The sequence below is a fragment of the Chlamydotis macqueenii genome, chromosome 5 (assembly GCF_036417535.1).
Source record: "Chlamydotis macqueenii isolate bChlMac1 chromosome 5, bChlMac1.mat, whole genome shotgun sequence".
Lineage (NCBI taxonomy): Eukaryota > Metazoa > Chordata > Aves > Otidiformes > Otididae > Chlamydotis > Chlamydotis macqueenii.
The window spans coordinates 3,159,705-3,181,400 of record NC_141560.1 but is presented as its reverse complement, the minus strand read 5'-3'; the positions used below and the strand labels follow the sequence as shown (position 1 = coordinate 3,181,400).

At 59.9% G+C, this 21,696-nt stretch overlaps 1 protein-coding gene across 2 annotated transcripts; it reads right to left on the bottom strand.

Annotated features, from left to right (window-relative positions):
• Nucleotides 1-4,091: 4,091 nt before the first annotated feature.
• Nucleotides 4,092-21,289, bottom strand: FRMD6 (FERM domain containing 6). Of its 2 annotated transcripts, none has more exons than XM_086749528.1 (14): nt 21,155-21,289; nt 14,654-14,836; nt 14,076-14,166; nt 13,677-13,819; nt 13,003-13,079; nt 12,099-12,285; nt 11,108-11,263; nt 9,766-9,831; nt 9,615-9,683; nt 9,315-9,489; nt 8,056-8,391; nt 7,815-7,940; nt 6,855-6,946; nt 4,092-6,747 (listed from the first exon to the last, which is right to left on the bottom strand). In XM_086749528.1, the coding sequence occupies exons 2-14, from the start codon at nt 14,750-14,752 to the stop codon at nt 6,463-6,465; spliced, it is 1,902 nt and encodes a 633-aa protein (XP_086605654.1). In that variant the 5' UTR covers nt 14,753-14,836; nt 21,155-21,289; the 3' UTR covers nt 4,092-6,462. The 2 variants fall into 2 exon arrangements, with proteins under 2 accessions (XP_086605654.1, XP_086605655.1); XM_086749529.1 differs by having other exon boundaries at nt 13,740-13,819.
• Nucleotides 21,290-21,696: the final 407 nt, after the last annotated feature.

Genomic DNA, 21,696 nt, shown 5'->3' with positions numbered 1-21,696 from the left:
AGCGGCTCGGCCCCGACTTCCTCCTCCTCCTCCTCCTCCTCCTCCTCCTCTTCTCCTCCTCCTCCTCCTCTCCCTCCTCTTCCCCGGGTTCTGCGGATCCGCTTCTCCCCAGCCCCCGCTGCCCCCTGCCCCAGCCCCGCTCCCCGTCCCTTCCGCTGCCCCTTCTCCCTCTGCCCCCCCCCCGCCCCTCCCCTCCCCTGCACCCCGCACGTGCCACGCGCCAGCCCCGCAACCCTCACACCCACCCACGTAATCCCGTCCCGCACCCCACGACGCCCCTGCACCCATCCTACACCCCACAACCCTCCTGCACCCATCCTGCACCCCACACCCCCCTGCACCCCACAACCCCCCCGGACCTATCACATTCCCCTGCACCCACCACATCCCCGACACCCACACCTCCCTGCACCCATCCTGCGCCCCACAACCCCCCCTGCACCCATCCTGCACCCATCCTGTACCCCACACCCCCCCTGGACCCGACAACCCCCCTGCACCCATCACATCCCTGGCACCCACACCCCCCTGCATCCATCCTGCACCCCACACCCCCCCTGCACCCATCCTGCACCCCACAACCCCCCTGCACCCATCCTGCACCCATCCTGTACCCCACACCCCCCCTGGACCCGACAACCCCCCTGCACCCATCACATCCCTGGCACCCACACCCCCCTGCATCCATCCTGCACCCCAGACCCCCCTGCACCCATCCCACACCCTGCATCCCACACACCCACCCCTGGACCCCACAGCCCCCCCACACCCAGCCCTGCCCTCTTTTGCCCCCCGCCCCTCACACCCCAAACACACCACGCCTGGATCCCCCCTTCTCCCCTCCCAGCTCCCCAAACCCCCCAGCTCGAACACCTCTACCCTGCTGTGGGGCACCCTGACCCCCAGTCCCCACCAGCACCCCCAGCCCCCTTCCTAGCCCCCTCCAGCCCCCCCCAGCTCAAAGGTTCCAGTCAGAGCCCTGGTTTTTAGGCTTCCAGGTGGGAGATTTTGGGACCCCCAAGAGAGCTGGCGAGGGCTGGGTGGGTTTTTATAAAGTGGCCATGGTTGTACCCCCCAAATCTGCATTCTTGAGGTCCCAACAGCCCCACCTTCCCTGTAAATGTGGACCGTACGTTCATGTGTTCACTGGGCAGGGGGCACGGCGGCTGCGCGTCACCTCCCTCGTTGTCCCAAAGCTCTCAGGGCTCCTGGCAGAGCGGCACTGGCTGCCGTAAATCAGCTGGGCGGCCGCACCCAGGGAGTGGTGGTCAATGGCTCCATGTCCAGGTGGAGAGTGGTGGTGAGTGGCGTCCCTCAGGGGTCCGTGCTGGGCCCGGCCCTGTTCAACATCTCTGTGGGCGCCATGGGCAGTGGGACAGAGCGCACCCTCAGCAAGTTCGCCGACGGCACCGAGCTGTGTGGTGCTGCCGACGCGCTGGAGGGGAGGGATGGCATCCAGAGGGACCTGGGCAGGCTGGAGAGGTGGGCCCGGGCCAACCTCATGGAGCCCAACCAGGCCAAGGGCAAGGTCCTGCACCTGGGTCGGGGCAATCCCAGCACAAATCCAGGCTGGGGGAGAACGGATGGAGAGCAGCCCTGAGGAGAAGGACTTGGGAGTGCTGGTGGGTGAGAAGCTCAACATGAGCCGGCAACGTGCGCTCACAGCCCAGAAACCAACCCCATCCTGGGCTGCACCCCCAGCAGCGTGGGCAGCAGGGCGAGGGAGGGGATTCTGCCCCTCTGCTCCGCTCTGGTGAGACCCCCCTGCAGCGCTGCGTCCAGCTCTGGAGCCCCCAACATCAGAAGGACGTGGAGCTGCTGGAGAGGGTCCCGAGGAGGCCACGCAGATGCTGAGAGGGCTGGAGCAGCTCTGCTGTGAGGCCAGGCTGAGAGAGCTGGGGCTGTTCAGCCTGGAGAAGAGGAGGCTCCGGGGAGAGCTGAGAGCGGCTCCCAGTGCCCAAAGGGGGCTGCAGGAAAGGTGGGGAGAGACTCTTCAGCAGGGCCTGGTGTGACAGGATGAGGGGTGATGGTTTCAGAATAGGGGGTAGATTCAGACTGGACAGAAGGAAGGAATTTTTTACACTGAGGGTGGTGGGACACTGTCCCAGGTTGCCCAGAGAGGCGGTGGATGCCCCATCCCTGGAAACATTCCAGGCCAGGTTGGCCGGGGCTCTGAGCAACCTGATCTGGTTGGAGATGTCCCTGCTCCTGGCTGGGGGGTTGGGCTGGGTGGGCTTTGAAGGTCCCTTCCCAGCCAAACCATCCTGTGATTCTACAAATTGCCTTTTCCCTCCCAAGTCTTCGGCCTCCCGGGCTGCCGTGAATCAATGGCAGGGAGGTGAAAACTGGAAGCGGGGCGACCGGAGGCGAAATGGCCCAAACGCAACGGTTTTCCTTGTGAAAGCGCACGTTGGTGCAGCGGCTGGGAACCAAGGGACCTTTTATCCCCCGGGGACTTCTCCCACGTGAGGTGAAAGAGCAGTGGAGGCCAAACCATCAAAAGCCTTCGAACGGAAGGGGGGGTGGATTTAAAAGCGCAGCTGGGGGTACCAAACTTTGCCAAACGCAGCTTACGGGGAAGGGAGACACCCCCCCCCCCGCCCTTCCTGGGCACCAGGGCTGGCGTCCTCTGCGGGTTCATGAAAAAAAAATAATAGTAATTTAACATCTGGTTTTAGAAAAAGAAATTATTTTTTTTCTTTTATAGGCCAAGGATGAAAGCTGGAGGCTGTACCGAGCAGCAGCCCCCCTCCCAGAAGCTCCCTCCCGCTCCTCCCTCCTGTGTGAGGCAATTAGGTGCCCCGAAAATGTCCGGTCTCAGCAGCAATCAGGCACCGAGACCCTGGCACCGCTCCGCCGAGGGTGACACCCCCGGTCAGCCCCACGTCTCCGTCCCCGTCCCTCTCCCGGGGCGTTTGGAGGAGGGATGGGTGGTCCCAGTGGTCCCGTCGTGTCCAGGCTCATGGGATGGTGGCACATGCTGGGAGGAACCTGGGAGCTTTACTGGTGCTGCTCCCCCACGGGAGAACGGGCTTTTCGTCACCTTTCTATCTCATCTTCCGCAGGAAATTGGGATTTTGCTGCTGGTAACGGAAAACTCGTCACATCGGGCACCTTCAGTCCTTCTCCGGCGCCTGCGGCTCAGCGATGAGGAGCGGGGTCGGGTGCGAGAGGATCGACGCGCCGAGGGTCAGGAGACGCTGAGGTAACTGGGAAGGGGTGGCAGAGAGGCTGTGGTTACCAGTACCTTACCCAGGGGAAGGAGGTGCCAGGGTTGGCAAAATCAAGATGAAAAGAGCTGGCTAATTATGTTCTGAGGAGTTTAATTAGCGCGAGTGGCATGGGAGATGGGAGGGTGGCTGCAGCACAAGCCCTCTATCAGACACTGGAGAATCCACACGTTTCACTCAAAACCATCAACTCGGGAAAGAGAAAAATTAAGTCTCCCCTGCCCCGGGCTGTTGGGCAGGATCCTGCTGGGGGTCACGTCTTTAACGAACACCACGGAGCTTCTCCCAGATCCCCATCCCACCCTCTCCAAGCAGAGGAGGAAGGAGAAACGGGGCTGAAAGGAGCGGAGCGCAGCAAGCAGAGGACGGCCAGCTCATCACACTGGTGACTGCTGCCTCTCCTGCTGCCCCAGGCAGGGACCTGAGCCCCCTCACTCTTCCCACTGGGATTGCTGGGCCCACCCAGCTCCACGAGGCAGAGCCCACCACATCCCCCCCCCACCCCGAGCATCCCGCACGGGGCTCACCGGGGCGCGCGGGGTGAGAGCGGGCACTCCCGTCTGCAACCCTTTCCCGCCGTGTCCCCACTTATTTCAGGAGCTCCTGCAGGTCCCTCCATTCCCAGTGCCTCATCCCGACGCGGGAGCGCCGGAACTGGGCGCCGCTTTTATAGAAATCACCGAAAATCAGGATTGAGAGGATCACCCCATCCATCCTCCCGCCCTACGGCAGAAATTGCCTCACCCTGTCCTGACCCAGGTGACGCCGGAGCGGAGAGCAGCAGAAACGTAAGGAATCTGTTAAATCCATACGTGCTCCATCACTCCTTTACGTCCGGGAGAGTTTTATATCGCCAAAAAATCCAAACAACGCAAACAACTGTCGCTTTATTGTCATTTCCAGCCGTACCGCAAAAGGCACACGACAAACTTCATCGGTACAAAAGAATTTCGCTGCGGGGTTTTTGTATCGTTTCCCTTCTGCGGGGGTTTTTTTTTTTAATTTTTTTTTTTTAAATTTTTTTTTTTTTTTCCGCAACACAGTCACTGGCTCCCCCATCGCCCCGACGGGAAGATCCTTTCACAGAAAGGACGAGTGCGTTCGTGCAGACAGAGCGCTCATTATTTCATTATCGCAGCGGCGAGCGGCGCGAAGCGGGGGCGGGCACGGCCACCACCCCGTCCCCCTCGCGGAATAAATGCCACCTCTGTGTCCCCCCTGCCCCGCTCCGTCATCGCCGGCTCGTCCGCCTCCGCTCCACCATCGCCTCCCCACCTGGGACGCTGCGTTTCGGGTTCGGACGGGGTAACGGGGGGTAAGAAATGGGGAGGCCCTGGTCCGGCTGCCCCCGCTCCCCGCGTTTTCCGAAGAGCGTCGAGTGTTTCTTCACGCGACCGAGCCTTTCGCTCCGGCCGGCTACGTCTTTCTGCGGACGGCACCCGGGGCTCGCCGGCGGAGTGGGTGCCGGCAGGACCCCCCCAGCTGGGTGCTGCGGCCCCGCTACCTCGCAGGAGCTGGCACGTGAGAAAAAAAATTAAAAAAAAAAAAAAAAGAGGCTGGGGATGAATTTAGGGGATTTTCCAGCCCGTACCAGCCCGTGCGGTTCCAGCGCGGCAGACCCACACGCCGATCCCCCGGCACGTCGCGAAGCCGGCCGTGGGTGGGGGTCTGGAGTGGGGATGTGGTGTCCACAAGGAGTGGATTTTGGGGTGCTTGCTGGGCTCCCCCCACGCCCGGCGCTCTCCCCTACCCGCTCCCCTTCCTCAAGAACACCCATTTTTTCGCACCGTGCCGCTAGCTACGCACCTTTTCTTTTGGTACCAGTTCCCCCTTCTCCTCTCCCACCCCCAACATTTCTTATAAAAATAAGATTGTGCTTATTTATAAAACAATATTTTTTTTTTTTTAAGAAAAGTTTCCAGTTAAAAATAGGTGGCGTATCAAAACATGGCAAAACTTTGGCTGTCGATCGCTAAACGCTGATTAAAAATATCGACTCAAAAGGCGTCGCGCCGGGAATATCGGCCGCCGTAACGCTTTACCGACGGCGAATACAACACCGGGGCAGGCGAGGAAGCCGCCCTTGGGTTTTTCCAGCGCGTGGCCATCATCCTTTAGCAGAATTATTCCAACTGCAAGAGACTGAAAGACGCGTGAACAGCACGACGGAGGCTGCAGCGGGAAGAGCCACGCGTACAACGCGGCCGCGTACGCGTTCTTCTCAAGAGGAAAGTCTGTTTTTCTCACCTTAGTGCTTAGGAAAAAAAAATGCGATTGTTTATAGGGTTCATGAAAGAAGAGAGGCAGATCCTTTCTATAAAAGGGATTTCAGAGCAGAAGTAAAATGCAAATGGGTCTGTAAGATCCAGACATATATAAACATACATACCTCGATATATTTATATATGTAACCTCTATATATTCAAAGCTTGGGACGCGTTATTGCAATATCCTTACAGGTGACCTCAGCTTTTCCATTCTCCTTTGCTTTGGGTTTTCCTGGGTGGGATTTTTTTTTTAGTTTTGGGGTTTTTCTCTCAAAAAAAAAAAAAAAATCAAGAAAGGAAGAAAAAAAACCAAGCTGCAAACAGCTCCGAGAGCTCCCAGCCGCCATCCGCTTCGCTGGAACCGCTCCTGCCTGGCCTCCAGCACGTGGTTTTTTGGAAGAACTGGGTTGATGCTCTGCCCCAGCAGCCGCTGGCTGTGCCGTCCTCCGCGGTACAACACCTGCGCCCGGAGATCCTCGACCGGTTATTGCTTGATTCTCCCTCCCCATACTGGCCTTTAGGGTATTTACATTTCTTTGGCTTGACTCGAACACAACAGTCTGGCGCTTTCTCTCCGGCGTCGGTTGCTGCCAAGCCACCGCCGGAGCCACCGGCAGCGCTGAGGATGGGGGCAAGGAGGAGAAGAGGCCACCTCGCCACAAGGCAACGAGAAAACCCAGCTTGGCTTCTTCTAGCCCCAACAAGTTGCGCTTCTCCCAGTCAAAATAAGACAACTTGTGTTTGGCGCAAACTCATCCGGAGGAGAAAGGATGCTGGGAGACCACCGGCGGGACTCGGCCACGTCCGGGGGTCTCCATCCCGCCCGCCGTTGGGGCGATCCTCCGAGCATGATGGTTTCTACGGCCTCGGTTTGTGTGGGAGCGGCGCGGGGCGAGGCGGCGTTGAACGTCCCCCGAGGCAGGGCAGGGAGCTCCAGCTCCAGCCAGTCCTGCTCCCCGCGACGCTCAGACAACGAACTCGGGGACTTCGTCGTGGGTGAGATCCAACGAGAAGTACTTGCTGGTTCTTTTGACGGGGAAGGTCTCCTGGATGTTGATGCACTGCTGGGCCAAGCAGCCGTTGCAGTAGAGCCCTTCCTCCTCCAACCCGTGGGCGCAGCCGAAGGTGTAGCTCTGGGCCGTGTCTTGGCAGAGGTTGGCCAACTGCAAGAAGTCCTTCTGGTAGAGCCGGATGTCATCCAGGCTCAGGCTGTGCCGGTCCGTTGACGTCTTCGGTTTCCTGCACGTCGTCTGGGTAAAGCAGAGAGGAGGCTCAGGACCCGCTGGGCAGCCAAGGGGGTCAGGGAAACCCAAAATCCCAGTGCCAGAACCCCAAAGCTCCACCAAGCACCACGTACCTGGGGTAAGGAGTCGGTGCTCTGCCCCCGCAGCTTCACCACCGTCTCCGAGGAGCTGGAGGTGGAGGAGCTGATCTCTTTCACGATAAGCCCTGCGTGGAGGAGAGGGGAAGAGGAGCGCGTGAAGGTTATTTCAAGGCTTCTCGGCTCTCCTGGGACCCGTGCCCACTGCGCTTGGAGGCTTGCCCTTGCTTTAGGGTGAAGGCACACTCAGCTCGATGGGGTGAGCCTTAATGGCTCTGCTTGCAACCAGCTTTAAATCACAGAATCATAGAATCTTAAGGTTGGAAGAGACCTCCAGGATCATCAAGTCCAATCACCAACCCAACCCACCGTGCCTACTAAACCATGTCCTGAAGTGCCACGCCTACACGTTTTTTGAACATCTCCAGGGATGATGACTCCACCACTTTACCTACAAAGCAGCCCGAATTTGCACCAAAATGGCATCTAAAGCCATCCCCAGGGAGTCTGGCATCCCAAAGACTTCCCAGTAGCTCCCAGCAGGGAGCTGGAAGTGCAGGTGACTCTCTGAGAACAGGCACAGCTCCGGAGAAGTCAGGCTCACATGTGTGATAACAGCACCCGTGCTCATGGAGAGGTTGTCATGAAATCGAGACTGGGGGCCAGCAATGGAGAACATCGTCGAAATTACGCCCGTTGCCCACGGGCAGCTCCTGCTATCGTCCCCTGGTATCTCCAAATAACCCAGTGTGCCTGGACACAGACCCATGTCACACGGGGCGGCTGTGCCGAGCATCAATCCTCCTCTGAGTCAAACCTGCACCTTTCCCAGGCAACCCCTTCTTTTTATAGTTTCACCAAATTCCCCCCATCTCTCCTTCGACCCTCTGGGCAAATGGCTTCTCCAAGTGGACACCCCGAATAATTTTGCTCTGCCGACCACCGAAGGTGTGACCGGCATTGAGGAAGCGGAAATCAAAGCGGCGGCCGCCTTACCCGAGTGCCCGTTGAACTTGCGCGACAGCAGCATGTCCTCCGTGATGTAGACACACATGTCGGGGCTCACCTCCATCTCGCCGGCCTGCTCCAGCTCCCGGGGGTCATCCACCAGCATCTCGATTTCTGCAGCAGGAAGCAGGTGGGACAAGTCGTTGACGTGCCTCTCCAGAGCACCCCCCAACCCCAAATACGTGGAGGAGGCCCAAGCCAGAGAGCACACGCTCAGCTGGTGTCTCACCATCATCCTGGGAGTCCTCCTCCAGCCGGTCCTTCCCACCGCTCTCCACCCCGGAGGTGTGGGAGCTGCCGTGGCTGGTCATGGAGCTGCAGGTCTTCAGCTTGCGGTGGGCACCGGCGCCCGAGAAGCCGTCCTCAGGCCCCATCTCCCTGGGTTTGGGGTCGGCCTCGATGCCCGAGGTGTGGGAGCTGCTGTGGCTGGCGGTGGAGTGGCGGGAGAGGCGCTTGTGCCGGATGCTGCCGGCGCTGCTGCCGCTGGCCCGCGAGCGCTTCTCCAGCTGCTCCATGTCCAGGTCCAGGGTGTCACTGATGTAGGACTCGCGGTACTGCTTCTTCTCTGCGAGGCCAGCGGCACGCCGTCAGCACGCAGAGACCTCCTCGCCACCCAGCACCCAGGGCCACCGTCACCCAGGCCCAGCGGGGTGGCACAGCAGGAGCCAGCCCTGACCCCGTAGTCTTTGGGGGTGGTGAAGTGGGGTGGGGACCTGCAAACTTGCTGTGCTGTGTGCTGTGCCACCCCTCCAAAGGAGGATGAGGAGTAGGAGGAGGAGGAAGAAGAAGAAGAGGAAGAAGAAGAAGAGGAGGAAGAAGAAGAAGAGGAAGGGGAGAAAGAAGGGGAGGAGATGAGGAGGAAGGGGAGGAGGAAGAAGAAGGGGAGGAGATGAAGAGGAAGAAGAGGAGGACAAGGAGGAGGAAGAAGAGGAAGAATAGGAGGAGGAGGAGGAAGAAGAGGAGGAGGAAGAAGAGGAGGAGGAGGAAGAGGAGGAGGAGGAAGAGGAAGAGGAGGAGGAGGAGGAGGAAGAGGAGGAGGAGGAGGAGGAGGAGGAAGAGGAGGAGGAGGAGGAAGAGGAGGAGGAGGAGGAAGAGGAGGAGGAGGAGGAAGAGGAGAAGGAAGATGAGGAGAAGGAAGATGAGGAAGGTCTTACGTTTGCACAAGGGCTTTCTGAGCTTGGAGATGGGATGTGGGGCTCTGGGAAGCCTTGCACTGAGGCACTGGGAGGAACTGGACCATCAGGGACCCCAGTGGGGCTTGTACCCCTCCCTAAACAGCCAGGGTGGGGGGTCTGTGGGCACCCAGCCCCGCCCAGAGAGGGTTTGCCCGTCGGGCAGGACCAGGGTGCCCTCACGCGCAGCCGAGGGGGACGCGGGGACGGCCACCCCCGACACGCTCCCAACCGCACAGGACCAGGCGGAAGAGCCGAGCGGGAGCCCGTCACGGGTGGGATTTGCGCCCCAGGGTTTTGGGAGGGGAACACCTACCCTCGTTCTCCTCCAGCTTGCGGACCTGGCGCAGGACGGGCTGCAGGTTCATGTAGAGGCGGTGGCTGCTGCTCAGCAGCTGCAGGAGGTGGCGGGAGCGCAGCGGGCAGCCCGTGTAGTAAATGAGCTTCCTGGCCGAGGGCAGCCCGTCCGGCAGGATCTCAAACTTCTTCCCCTATGTGGGAGAGAAAAACACTCTTAATTTTCACCCAGTCCCACCACAGCCCACCTCGTCATCCCCCAGCCCAAATGGGAGCCCAGGAGCGATGTTGGCAGAGCCCCGGGGACGGCGCCACTCACCACGAACACCAGTTTCCCCACGTTTGTCCAGGGGAAGTCGTAGAGCAGCTGCTTTTCCTCCTCTGAATTCTGTGAAAAGAGAAGGGACGGGCCCAGCTGAGGACGCTGGCAGCGGGCGGAGAGCGGAGCCGTCGCCCTCGCTCCAGCCTACCTGGAAGATCTGGATGCCTCGCGTCGTCAGCCCCAGCGTCAGGGAGGCCTCCACCTCCCTTTTGTCCTAAGGGGGACAAAATTAGATGGCTTTAAATATTTTAAATGCACAGGTTGCAGCATGAAGTGGATAAACCTGCTCCCCTTGGGCCAGGTGTCCTCCTGTAGTCACCCCATCGCCCGCACAGCAGCAGCACCCGCGTGCGGTAGAGGCCACGTTAATCAGAGAATCATTTAGGTTGGAGAAGGCCCGTAGGATCATCGAGTCCAACTGTTTAATTAATGATGCCATCCAGAGGGACCTGGACAGGCTGGAGAGGTGGGCCCGTGCCAACCTCATGGAGTCCAACCAGGCCAAGGGCAAGGTCCTGCACCTGGGTCACGGCAATCCCAGGCACAAATCCAGGCTGGGGGAGAACGGATGGAGAGCAGCCCTGAGGAGAAGGACTTGGGGGTGATGGTGGCTGGGAAGCTCAACATGAGATCAGGGGAGGGGATTCTGCCCCTCTGCTCCGCTCTGGTGAGACCCCCCTGCAGCGCTGTGTCCAGCTCTGGAGCCCCCAACAGCAGAAGGACGTGGACCTGCTGGAGAGGGTCCAGAGGAGGCCACGCAGATGCTGAGAGGGCTGGAGCAGCTCTGCTGTGAGGCCAGGCTGAGAGAGCTGGGGCTGTTCAGCCTGGAGAAGAGGAGGCTCCGGGGAGACCTGAGAGCGGCCTCCCAGTGCCTAAAGCGGGCCTCAGAAAACCTCTGAAAACTTGGGAGGACCTTCAGAAACAGAGCCGGGGCACTTCTACGCTTCAGCCCAACCCTGCCCACAGCAGCATGGGTGGCACGGGCCACGCACACAGCCACTGTCCCCTATGCACATCTCCCTGGGGGCTGGAAACAAGGTTTTATTTGGGGTTTTTTTTGGTTTTGGTTTTTTTTTTTTTTTTACAGCCCTTCCTCACAATGTACCCCCTGGCCATGCTCGGGTGCTCTCCGTACTTGCCATTCCCTGCGCTCTCCTGAAGGCAAACTTCTCTTTAACTTGAAGATGGGTTGCGAAGCGCCAGCTCCCAGCAAACAAATTGCTTTGTTCCCAGGAGAAAAAAAAAACCCAGCATGTATTTCTGAGGGAGAGGATATCAAAAAATAAGAGCCCAGAAATCTCCCGGCTGCCTCTTCACACAGTGGCGAACCTCTCGCCTCGCCGTAACTTGTAGAACACGGCAGAACGGCGAAGGCAGCTCTTCCCAAAATCTCAGAAATCTCTCAAGAAATCGCTCACCGGTTTGGTCCTTTCAAGAAAAAAAATAAAATTGAACGCAAAACCCTGGCTGGGCTCGCAGCTGGGTCTCACCTTGTACAACCTGTAGTAGTGCACGGCCACGTCGTCCAGCCGGACGGCCTCCTTGATGTATTTGAGATGGGCTTCGGAGGCTGTCAGGGCAAACTGGTCTTTGTGCATGTTTGGGACGTGCTTCAGGATGTAGTCCTTGCCCCTCTTCGCAACCACCTGTGTGGGGAGAGGAGAGGAGAGATGCTCATCAAGGGAGCCGCTCCGTGCTCGCTCGGGGCTGGCCGCCAGCACCGGCGCTCCCGGGCAGCGGCGATTTCCAGGGAAAAGGGAGCGATACGCTCCGTTACGGAGACCCATGAGCTAAAAGAAAACAGACGGAGCAGCCAACAGCTTCACGTTGCCGGCAGGATTTCCCAGCGGGGAGCACACGGTTGCTCCATGCTCCCGTCCCGTGGAGCTCCGGTGACCAGGGAGAGCCATGCACGGGGTCGACGCGGCCCCAGGGCCATCGCTCCTCAGCGGCACACGCAAAAAAAAATAAAAATAACATCTGGGGGCAAAACCCAGAAAATACATAAACGGGCAATGGTGCCTACAGCTTTTATTAATCTTCCTGGCAGCCCCAGCTGTGGGGGACCACGGGGGAGATCCAGCTGCTCAGGGTCCAAGGGCGCATCACACGTGGCTGTGCAGCCCCTCGCCGCTCCTCTCTGACTCAGATTTACCTCTCTGGTAATAAACTGACTTGTTTTGGGCTGGCGCTGGGCTGTCGCTGCGGGGAGAGGGGTCCCAGCCAAAGCGGGGGGGTCCCAGCCCGCAGCTGCCTGTGCCACGCGGGACCGCTCCCTGCTCCGCTCCCGCGCAAAGTCACAGGGACGGCATTGCCCCAGCTCTGCCGGTGACCCAGGGCCAGGTGTCACCCCGTGCCCGGCCTCAGTTTCCCTCCAGGACCGTCCCAGGAGCTGCCTACACCCGCCAGCACGGAGAACACCGGTTCCCAAAGGGGTGCCCACGACGACAGCCGAGCTTATGGCGCGGGAAGATCGCTTACCCAGGCGGGGAAATAGGCTTCGGGCTCGAAGTACTTCCCGTAGTGCTTGCTGCGCTTGAAATCGCCCAGGTCGGCTTGGAGGGCGAAGGCGGTGAGGAGGAAATAGGCTTCCTCGCGCAGCACGCACTGGGAGTGCAGCACTTGCTTCCGCAGGTGCCAGTAGTAGTAGTAGCGTGCTGTCCGGTCGCTGCGGGGGAGCAGAGGGGAGACGGGAGGAGACGGCAGCCAGCCGGACACCCACCCACCCATGACCGAGACCAGGGAGTGGGAGACAACCCCGGCGCCTTCCTCCCGGTGGGAAGCTCTCCCAGAGGGAGCAGGGCTGGGCGCTGAATTGTTTTTCCCATTTTGCCCCCCCGTTTATTAAAGCCAGGGCTCCCATGATGGAAAACCGCGGCCGCTTCGCTGTGCTGAAACTTCCAGGCCAGAATAAATCCCCCCGAACGCATCCCCACGTGGCTGCAGGTGCCACCGTGTCCCCACGTGCCCGAGACCCTGAAAATAATTTATTTTTTTTTTCTCCTCTGAAAAAGGACCTGATGCTCCCTCCCAGCCACAGGCACAGGCGTGAATTAAAATCAGGCCGGGTTAAGCTGTGACAAAACCCTCCGGACGATGTCCCCGGCCCCTCAAAAGGCTCTGTCATCGCTGGCCAGGAGTGGTGTCCCCTGGCACCTGGGGACAAACAGCCCCAGCAGAAGGGACGAGCTTTCGGGTGTGTGAGCAGCATCCCGCATCATCACGCATCATCCTGCATCGTCCCACAGCATCCCGCATCACCCTGAGCCTGCGCAGCTCCAGCGAGTGATGCCGGGGCCGGGGGCACCCCAGGGCGCTCCCCCGCCAGCCCCTCGCCCCTGGGTGGGCGCCCGCCGCGGTGGAGACAGGTGGGTGGCACCCTTACCTGATCAGCCGGCCGTTCTCCACGTAGTACTGCACTCGGAAGTGGATGATCATCGGGGGGCCAAACTGGTCGATCCCCTGGAACGGAGGAGACGTTCAGGGCTCCCGCGGGGACCCCAGCGTGGCACCTCGGACCCCTCGGCTCGCCCGGGGTCGGGTCTGTGACAGCCACCCCCTTGCCCATCCACTCCCTAAAGCCACTCGTGTTTTTTTTTCTTAAATCAGACTTTGATACCCTTTTTTTTCTCCCCCTATGCTGAAACACAAATGAGATTTGGATTTAAAAAAGCAGGCGGCTGGCTTTGAGACCCCCCCAGGTGTCGGCAGCCCCCCACCGCTGCTGTCCCTCCCCAGCCTGTCACCCACCAGTCCCCGTCCCAACACAGGAGCCTTCCCACCAACAGGGGTGGGGGGAAACCCAAACGCTTGATTTTAGAAACAAGATTTTAAAATTCTGCTGAAAATTAAGGAAATGAGAGAGGAAAAAAATCACAGCTCCAGGGCGGGGAGCGTGGAGGACGTGTCCCAGCTGGGGCACGCGGTGGCAGTCGCGGTGACGGCCATCCAACACCATCCGGGTTTCGTTCCGCACCCCTGCCCGCCCCCCACCCCGGCTCACAGCCAAGCGCCCCCCCTCCGACCCCCGGCTGCGTCGTCCCGTGTCCTGGAAGTGACCTGCGATGGGGACAGAGGTGGCCTTACTGCCGTCAGCTCTCCATGCAAGACCTCACCGCTGACCTTGCTGGCCTCCTTCTTCCACTCCTTGGGGCAGTACTTGTAGAGTTTCTGGGCCAGGTCCATGTACACGTGCTCATTGTCTGGGTGGGACACAGGTGGGTGGCATCGGTGTCCCCCGCGCGTCCCATACATCCCGCCAGACCCTGCCCTGACCCATCGGTAGGACGCTACGGGGTGGTGGGGGTCCGTAAGCTCCTCATCATGAGGGAGCCCACCGAAGGGCTGGGTGAACTCGCGCCCACCTTTGGGCAAACGCGCGCCCCGCGCCAAGCCGTGATGGCATCGGGCTGGACCGGCCGCGGCCACCCGACCCACGGCGTAAGCCCCCCAACTTACTCTGGATGACGCTGAGCCCGAAGAGGTGACAGTCCTTCAGCCTCAGGAGGTCACACACCTGCACCAGTAACTCGTGGCACAAAATCTTCACCTACAAAAAAAAAAAAAAAAAAAAAAACCCCAAAAATCTCACATGTGGTCCCCGCAGCCGGGCAGGTGGCACTGAACCCCCCAGCGGAGCGAAGGGTGACAGGCTGGGCCATGGGGACAACAGGGAAGTCCCCAAAAACCAGATCCCACCCCGGGGCACAGGAGCAGAGCTCTCCCAGGGATGGGATGGACCGCGGGGCAGCTGGAGAGCAGCGGCGCCGGCGGAGACCTCGCTGCAAGCGGCTCGGCGCTGGGGAGATGGCTTTGGGGGCAGAAAACCGAATATTGGGCGGTGGGGAATTAAAAATATAAAAAACAGAGCAATTTTGCAGCTTTCGTGGGGAAGAACTCGTGTGCCTTTCAACGGCAGGGTGAGAGCCAGAGGGCTGAAAATGAAAACCAGAGCTTGCACCTAGCTGCAAACCCCCGGATGCGATGAAAACATCGGTGCTTGGGCAGGGGTTCCCCGGCCCCCCGCGCCGCCTTACGTTGATGATGATGTTGAGGGAGTCGTCGTTGGGGAGGAAGATGCAAACGCTGCGGCGGTCCTGCATGACTCTGTTGTTGTGGAAGGGCAGTTTGTTCATCGTGGTCCGGGCTCGGGGCTCGGGGCGGGCGGCGGGCACCTCACCGGCGGGCCGGGGCGGCCTCGGTCCCCGCGGGCGCCATCCCTGCGGGCGAGAGGGGGACTGAGCCCCGCGCGTGGCACCCCCCGCCTCGACACATCCATCCTTCCCACCACGTCCCCCAGAATTTTGGGGGGGCTGACAGGGGGGACCCCCAAAACCCTCAAGCGCACCCCACCACGGCCAGCCCGCATCCCGGCGCCACGGTCAGGGTGGCGCAGGATGGCAGCCCAGCCCAAAAATCCTGACCCTGCAGTTTTATTCTCCCGGCTCGGGTTCAGAAAAACCTCAGGCAAGGCTTTCCTGGCATAATTTAAAAAAATAAAATAAAATAAAAGTCCATCTGCTGGGAACAAAGCCGGCTCTGCCGGAGGGCCACGGCGCGGGGAGGTTTTGCTGCGAGCAGGAGGGCGAGGGGCCGGCGCGGGGTCCCGGGGTGGGACCCCCGCATCCCTCCCAGCATCGTTCCCCCCAGCCCCGGCTCTTCACGGGGCTTCAATAAAACCAAGCCCGGCGCCGAGGGCGATTCGCGGGCGGGAATCGGCATCTCTCGCCGCTTCCCGGCGTTCGGCTAAATCCGTCGAAGGGAAATATTCCGTAAGCACTTTTTACCGCACGCGCACCACCGCGAGCAGGGATCTTTAAACTCTAAACTGGTCCCACTTTTCCTGACCCATGGATTCATGCGGGCACCGAGGACGGTATCGCGTCTCCCTCTCCACCAAATATTTGCTTTGGTCTAAACGAAAATGCCTTTGGCTTCCAAAACAGTTTAACTTGCATATTTGTACAGCAGGGGAAAAAAAAGAAGTGCCCTGAGGTGACTTTGTGTTAGGGAGTTACCGGGGTTTTGCAGAAGTTGGGAAATCCGGAGGCGATGCTCTCTTGCCACGCTGCGCAGGGTTTGCAGCACCGCGGCCCCGCGCAGCGCAACGCATCCCCGTGTCGCGGCCGCGCGTTGTGACGGGGCATCGCGGCCGTGAATTGAACTCGTGCACTGCGTTTGTGCACGGTGGCCATGCATCGTGGCCGTGCATTGCACCCCTGCATTGCATTTGTGCATCGTGGCCATGCATTGAACCCGTGCACTGCATTTGTGCACCGTGGCCATGCACTGCAGTTGTGCTTTGCATTTGTGCATCATGGCTGTGCACCGTGGGCATGCATTGCACCTGTGCATCGTGGCCATGCATTGAACCCATGCATCATGGCCGTGCATTGCACTTCTGCGTTGCGGCCGTGCATCGCGGCCACCCATTGCATCTGCACATCGCGGCCGTGCCCAGACACGATTGATCCCAACCGGGAGTAAACAGCGCGGCGGACGGGGTTGGTTTCAAGGTCCATTTAAAAAAAAAAAAAAAAGTAAAAAAATCATGGCAGCGAATAAAAACAAAGCTGAAGGTATTTGGCGAACATCCTGGCCCCGGCCGGGCGCCCGGCAGCTCTCGTGCACCGACGCGGGGCCGGGCGTGAAGCGACTCGCACGGGCCGTGGCAGGGAGGGTGCCGCGTCCCGCAGCCCCGACGGGTGCCCGAAAGCATCTTCCCACCTCCGCTCCCCTTGGGCCAGCGCCGGCTCCCAGCGACAGCCACGAACCGGCGCCGGCGGAGCGTGGCCACTGTGCACGGAGCCAAAAAAAAAAACAAAACCAAAAACCCTATATATTTTGCTATTAGTGAAGAAAATGCTCCGGTTCTTGCTGCTGAAGCATAAGGCCCCATCGCAGGGCGCTATGGGGGTGGCTGGCAGCTTTGCGGGACCCCCCCAGCTCCCGGCAAGCGGAGCCGCCGCCGATGGAGCAAGCGGGCACAAAAAACCCTTTTCCAGGGCGATTTGCCTCCAGCGGCCCCGGCCAGACGCCGGCAAATTCTTTCCGAGCATCTGCTGTTCGTTTCTACAATGTCAGCTTTGATTCCCCGGGAGCCCGGCGTCGCTGCCCTCGCCCAGGCGCTTCTGCTCCGGCGCAAGCGTCGACGCGAGATGAGAATGCGGCTGGTTCTGGGCTGGAAAAAGCCTGGATTGAAGGGAGAGCCCCCCCGGAACGCTGCATCGGAGAGGGGTGACCCCATAACCCCAGAGGAAGTCTCAACCCCAGGCAATTTTGCAAGGGGTTTTCCATCCGGAGAGCTGGAAAAAAAAACCACTGGGAATGAGGCCTCAGGCAGAGACCAGCCTCCGCAGCGTCGGGATATCCAGGTTTTCCAACCACGTTTTTCCCCGCTATAGGGAAAATAACATTAAAACTCCATAGGAAGGCATCGCAAACCCCTTGCGCGTTTTGTAAATCCAGGGTTACGTGGAGAAAATCCCTCCATCCGCCGCGTTTTCCAGCCCAGGCTGCCGGAATACCGTCTCCCTCCCTCATACCAACACCACGGGATAAAGGCCGTCGCAAAGCTGCGCTGTAAAGAAAACATCGCGCAATAAAACTTGGAAAAGCAGCTGGGGCCGGCGCTGCTGACTCAGCGAGGGGATTTATTCAGCACGGGGTCTCGCAAAAGCGGCCGAGGGCAGGTGGAGGCCAGGCCCGGTTCGGCTGGAGGTGCCGGAGCACCACCGGACCACAGCAGCGCCGACCGCTCCACCCAGCCATGACCCCCGGTCCCCAAAACATCCATGAATTTAAAAAATTCCGCCCTCTCCGCCACCTAACCCATGGCCAGCCCTCCCGAACCACAGCGGGGAGGAGGGAAGGGATCCGGCACGGCACGTTGTCGGGCCGTCCCGCAGCGAGAGGCAGCCCGAAGCGCGGGGCCGGATGGGAAGATGAATTCACGGGGCAGGAATTTCTTGTTTTTAAGGGTTTAGAGTCGGTTTTACCCCACATCACAGGGCGCAGGTATGCGCGAGCTGTTATTACAAGTTTTCAGGCCTTCGCTTCACGCAGCCTATACTAGCCCAAAAGCGAGATTAATTCCTGCCTGCGGTTGCCCCGTAATTAAAATCGTCTCCAATTCTTCATGAACTCAACAGTTTCCTCCTAAGGAAGAGAGGCAGATGAAAGAGACCTTCACTGGGAAAAAGGACTCGGTTATAAATATTACATTACTTCATCCGCCACAAAAAGCCAGTTGGATGCTGGAAACTCAGGGGCAAGCCGAACGCCTCATCCCCAAAAACGGGACAACGGCCCCTCTGTCCCCTCTTATTTGTGTCGCAAAACACATCGGGGCCTGAGGAAACGCAGGCCGAGCCACGGCAGCTCGGGAAACCGCTCGCACAGAGCCAAATCCGGCCAAAAAGGGTTGATTTTTCCACCCACCTGCAACCCACCAGCCATTCCAGGCCTCTTCATTCCCTTACTTCGGTGCACCAAAAAAAAAAAAAAAAAAAATATATATATATCGAGCTGCCCAGCCTCCGCCGAGGACACGCGCAGAAATGGATTACGCTGGCATGGGATCCAGCAAGGGAGGGCCGGCGCCTGCTCTTCCTCTTCCCTCTTCTGTTGTTGAACCAGCCCCTTCCATTTTATTTCCTTCCGGAAAAAGTTTGCCTCAAGCCTTTGGGATTACGGCAGTGTCCCACATCCCCACATCCAAGTTTCCAAACCACGGACGTGTCTATTTAATAAACCTTCCCTCGAGACGCTCCGGCCCTGGGGAAACCCTTCCTTCCTGGAGGAAAATGCTTTTGGGGAGCCCCATCCCCAGCGCCCCGCTCCCATACTTGGGATCAGCGCCTAAATCCATCCCTGCTCCGGGAAACACATGTGGGGAGGGCAGAAAAAAAAATAAAAATAAAAATAAAAAACAAAAAGGATGCAACGCGCTTTGCCGTCAGCCGAAAGCCCAAAAACCAGCTCTGTTTTACGCTGAAACGCAGATATCTGTGCCTTGGACATACAGAGTCCCCTCTGCGGCATCCTCGCCTTCAGATCCGGCAAAATTAAGCCAAACCAAGTTACTTCTTTTTTAATTTTTTTTTTTTTTTTTTTAATCCTGAAGCAGGCAGAGAGGGGATTCATCTTCCCCCCTCGGCTGGGAGAGCTTCTCGGCCACGCCAGAGCCTCCACAAACTTCCCTGCCCCAGCAGCAACGGGGGAAAAAAAAACAGGGAAAAGCTTTTTCTTTTTTTTTTGTTCAAAAAATATCCTAAGCCTGCTTTTCAGACAAGGAAAAAAAAAGCATAAAACTCAATTAAGAAGCAGGCAGATATTTTAACCACCACCATCATTTGTGTACTCCATCTGGAGTCCAAAAGCTGCTTTTTTTTTTTTTTTTTTTCCCTTTTTTTTTTTTTTAGCAGGAGGGAGCTGACATCATCTTAATTTGAAATTCACATTTATTTTTACATCTGGTCTGAATTAATCTTTTCCAGCGTACTGACTTTCATGTAATGGAATAATTGCTTACAGACTCTGGGTTTAAAGAGCCTGAATCAACCCGGTTTAAAAAAAGAAACCCCCTTTACAAACCGATAGTGAAAAAGCCAGTACCAAAACCCAAACCCCTGTACGCCTTCGGGACTGGGAGTTTTAACCGAAACAACGTCGCTTTCAGGCAAGAGAGCTGGAATTAATCCCCGCTCGATCCAAGGATCGGAGAGGGCGAGCTCCGTGGAAAAACACCGAGACGAACCAGCTCGGGAATCAGGCAGCAAAACTCCGCGTGCCCAGCTCCGTGGCGAAGCGGCTGTGGAAAAGCAGAGTTTGGGGAAAAAACGTCCTCACGACCGGGAATGGTGTCGGCGAAAGCCTGGCCTAAGCCGTGTGTGGGTTTATCCCGGCCGCTCGTGGAACCCGGCGGGGATTCGCATCCCCGGCGGGAAACACGGAGAAGAGCGTTAGCGGCACGACCGGGTACCAGCTTGCACCTCGAGCCACGGCACCCACGCAGCGGACCCATGGGCGGGGGGCACCCACGGGCGAGCGGGGCCCACTGGTGACTGTGACCTAGAAACAGGAGGATCCGTGGACGTGAGGGCTCATGGGCGAGGGGTCCCATGAGTGAGGGGACCCATGGGTGAACGCAACCCATGGAAACGAAGCCTCACAGATAAGAGGACCCACGGGTGAGGGGGCCCACTGGTGAGTGTGGCCCACGGGCAAAGGGACTCACTGGTGATGGGACCCGTGGGTGAACGTGACCCACAAGTAAGGGGTCCCACAGGCGAGGGGACGCATGGACAAGTATGACCGAGGGGTAAGGGGACCTGTGGGTGAGTGTGACCCACAAAAAAGGGAGTCCCACGAGTGAGGGGACCCATTGGGCAAGGCAACCCACAGGTGAGGGGACCCACGAGCAAGGGGTCCGGAAGGTGAGTATCACCCACAGGCAAGGGGTCCTGTGAGGGCGAGTGTGACCCAGGGGCAGGGGGACCCGTGGGTGATGGTACCCACTGGTGAGTGTGACCCGTGGGTGAGGGGACCTGTGGGTTTGTGTGACCCAGGGACAAGGGGATTTGTGGGTGAGCATGACCCACGAGCAAAGGGTCCCATGGGTGAGGGGATCCATGGGTGAGGGCGACCCGTGGGTGAGGGGTCTCACAGGCGAGGGCGACCTGTGGGTGAGGGCAACCCACGAGCAAGGGGGTCCCAGGGGTGAGGGGAGCCATGGGCGAGCGTGACCCACGAGCAAGGGGTCCCACGGGCGAGGGGAGCCGTGGGCGAGCGTGACCCACGAGCAAGGGGTCCCACGGGTGAGGGGAGCCGTGGGCAAGCGTGACCCACGAGCAAGGGGTCCCGCGGGCGAGGGGAGCCGTGGGCGAGCGTGACCCACGAGCAAGGGGTCCCGCGGGCGAGGGGACCCGTGGGGGCGGGCAACTCACGAGCAAGGGGTCCCACGGGCGAGGGGAGCCGTGGGAGAGTGTGACCCACTAGCAAGGGGTCCCACGGGCGAGGGGAGCCGTGGGAGAGTGTGACCCACTAGCAAGGGGTCCCACGGGCGAGGGGAGCCGTGGGAGAGTGTGACCCACTAGCAAGGGGTCCCACGGGCGAGGGGAGCCGTGGGAGAGTGTGACCCACTAGCAAGGGGTCCCACGGGCGAGGGGAGCCGTGGGAGAGTGTGACCCACTAGCAAGGGGGTCCCACGGACGAGGGCCGTGGGGGGGTGGGGGGGCTGTCCGTGGAGGGGCAGCCCCGGCCCCCGCTCGCCCGCAGCTCCCGGTGGGCGGGCGGAGGAAATGTCTCGCATTCCTGCAGCCGGAGCCTCTCGCACTTCTCCGGCACCGACTCAGCCCCCCCACGCGCAACAAGCAGCCGCGCCGGCCCCACGCCGGGCCCACCCGCGACAACACCGGGGGGCGAAGTAGGGGTCGGGGGTTGCGGTAGTTTCCGCCGAACCGAGCCGAGCCGAGCCGAGCCGGGCCGGGCCGAGCCGAGCCGGGCCAGACTAAACCCCACCCGGGGAGCGCACCTACCTGCGGCTCCGGGGACCGCGCTGCCGAGCCGAGCCGGGCCGAGCCGAGCCGAGCCGAGCCCAGCCGAGCCGAGCTTAGCGGAGCCCAGCTCAGCTCAGCTCAGCTCAGCTCAGCCCAGCCCAGCCCAGCCCAGCCTGCACCGCCCCCGCCCCTTCCCGGTCCGCACCGCCCCGAGCGGCACCGGCACCGCCCCCCCACCCGCCCCCGGGACAGGGGGACTGCAGCGACCCCTCCACCCCCAAACCCCAGTGCCGGGGGTCCCGTGGGCAACGTAACCCTGCTCTGGACCTGAGCTTCTCCCGGAGCGGGGACTCCAACGTCTCCCGTGGGGACCCAAAACATCCCTGGAGCGGGGAGACCAAGCACCCCTCACCCCACAGCCCGCCCAGTATCCCCAGCCCCGGCTGTGGGGCTGACACATAAACCCACGCTTAGGGATCAGGCTGAGGCAGGAGCAGTTTTAGGGCCAGACCCTGCCAAAGCGCCCACTCACGGCCCGACAGCTGGATCAAAAGGGAGCTGGACCCCTTTGTGCCAAGGCC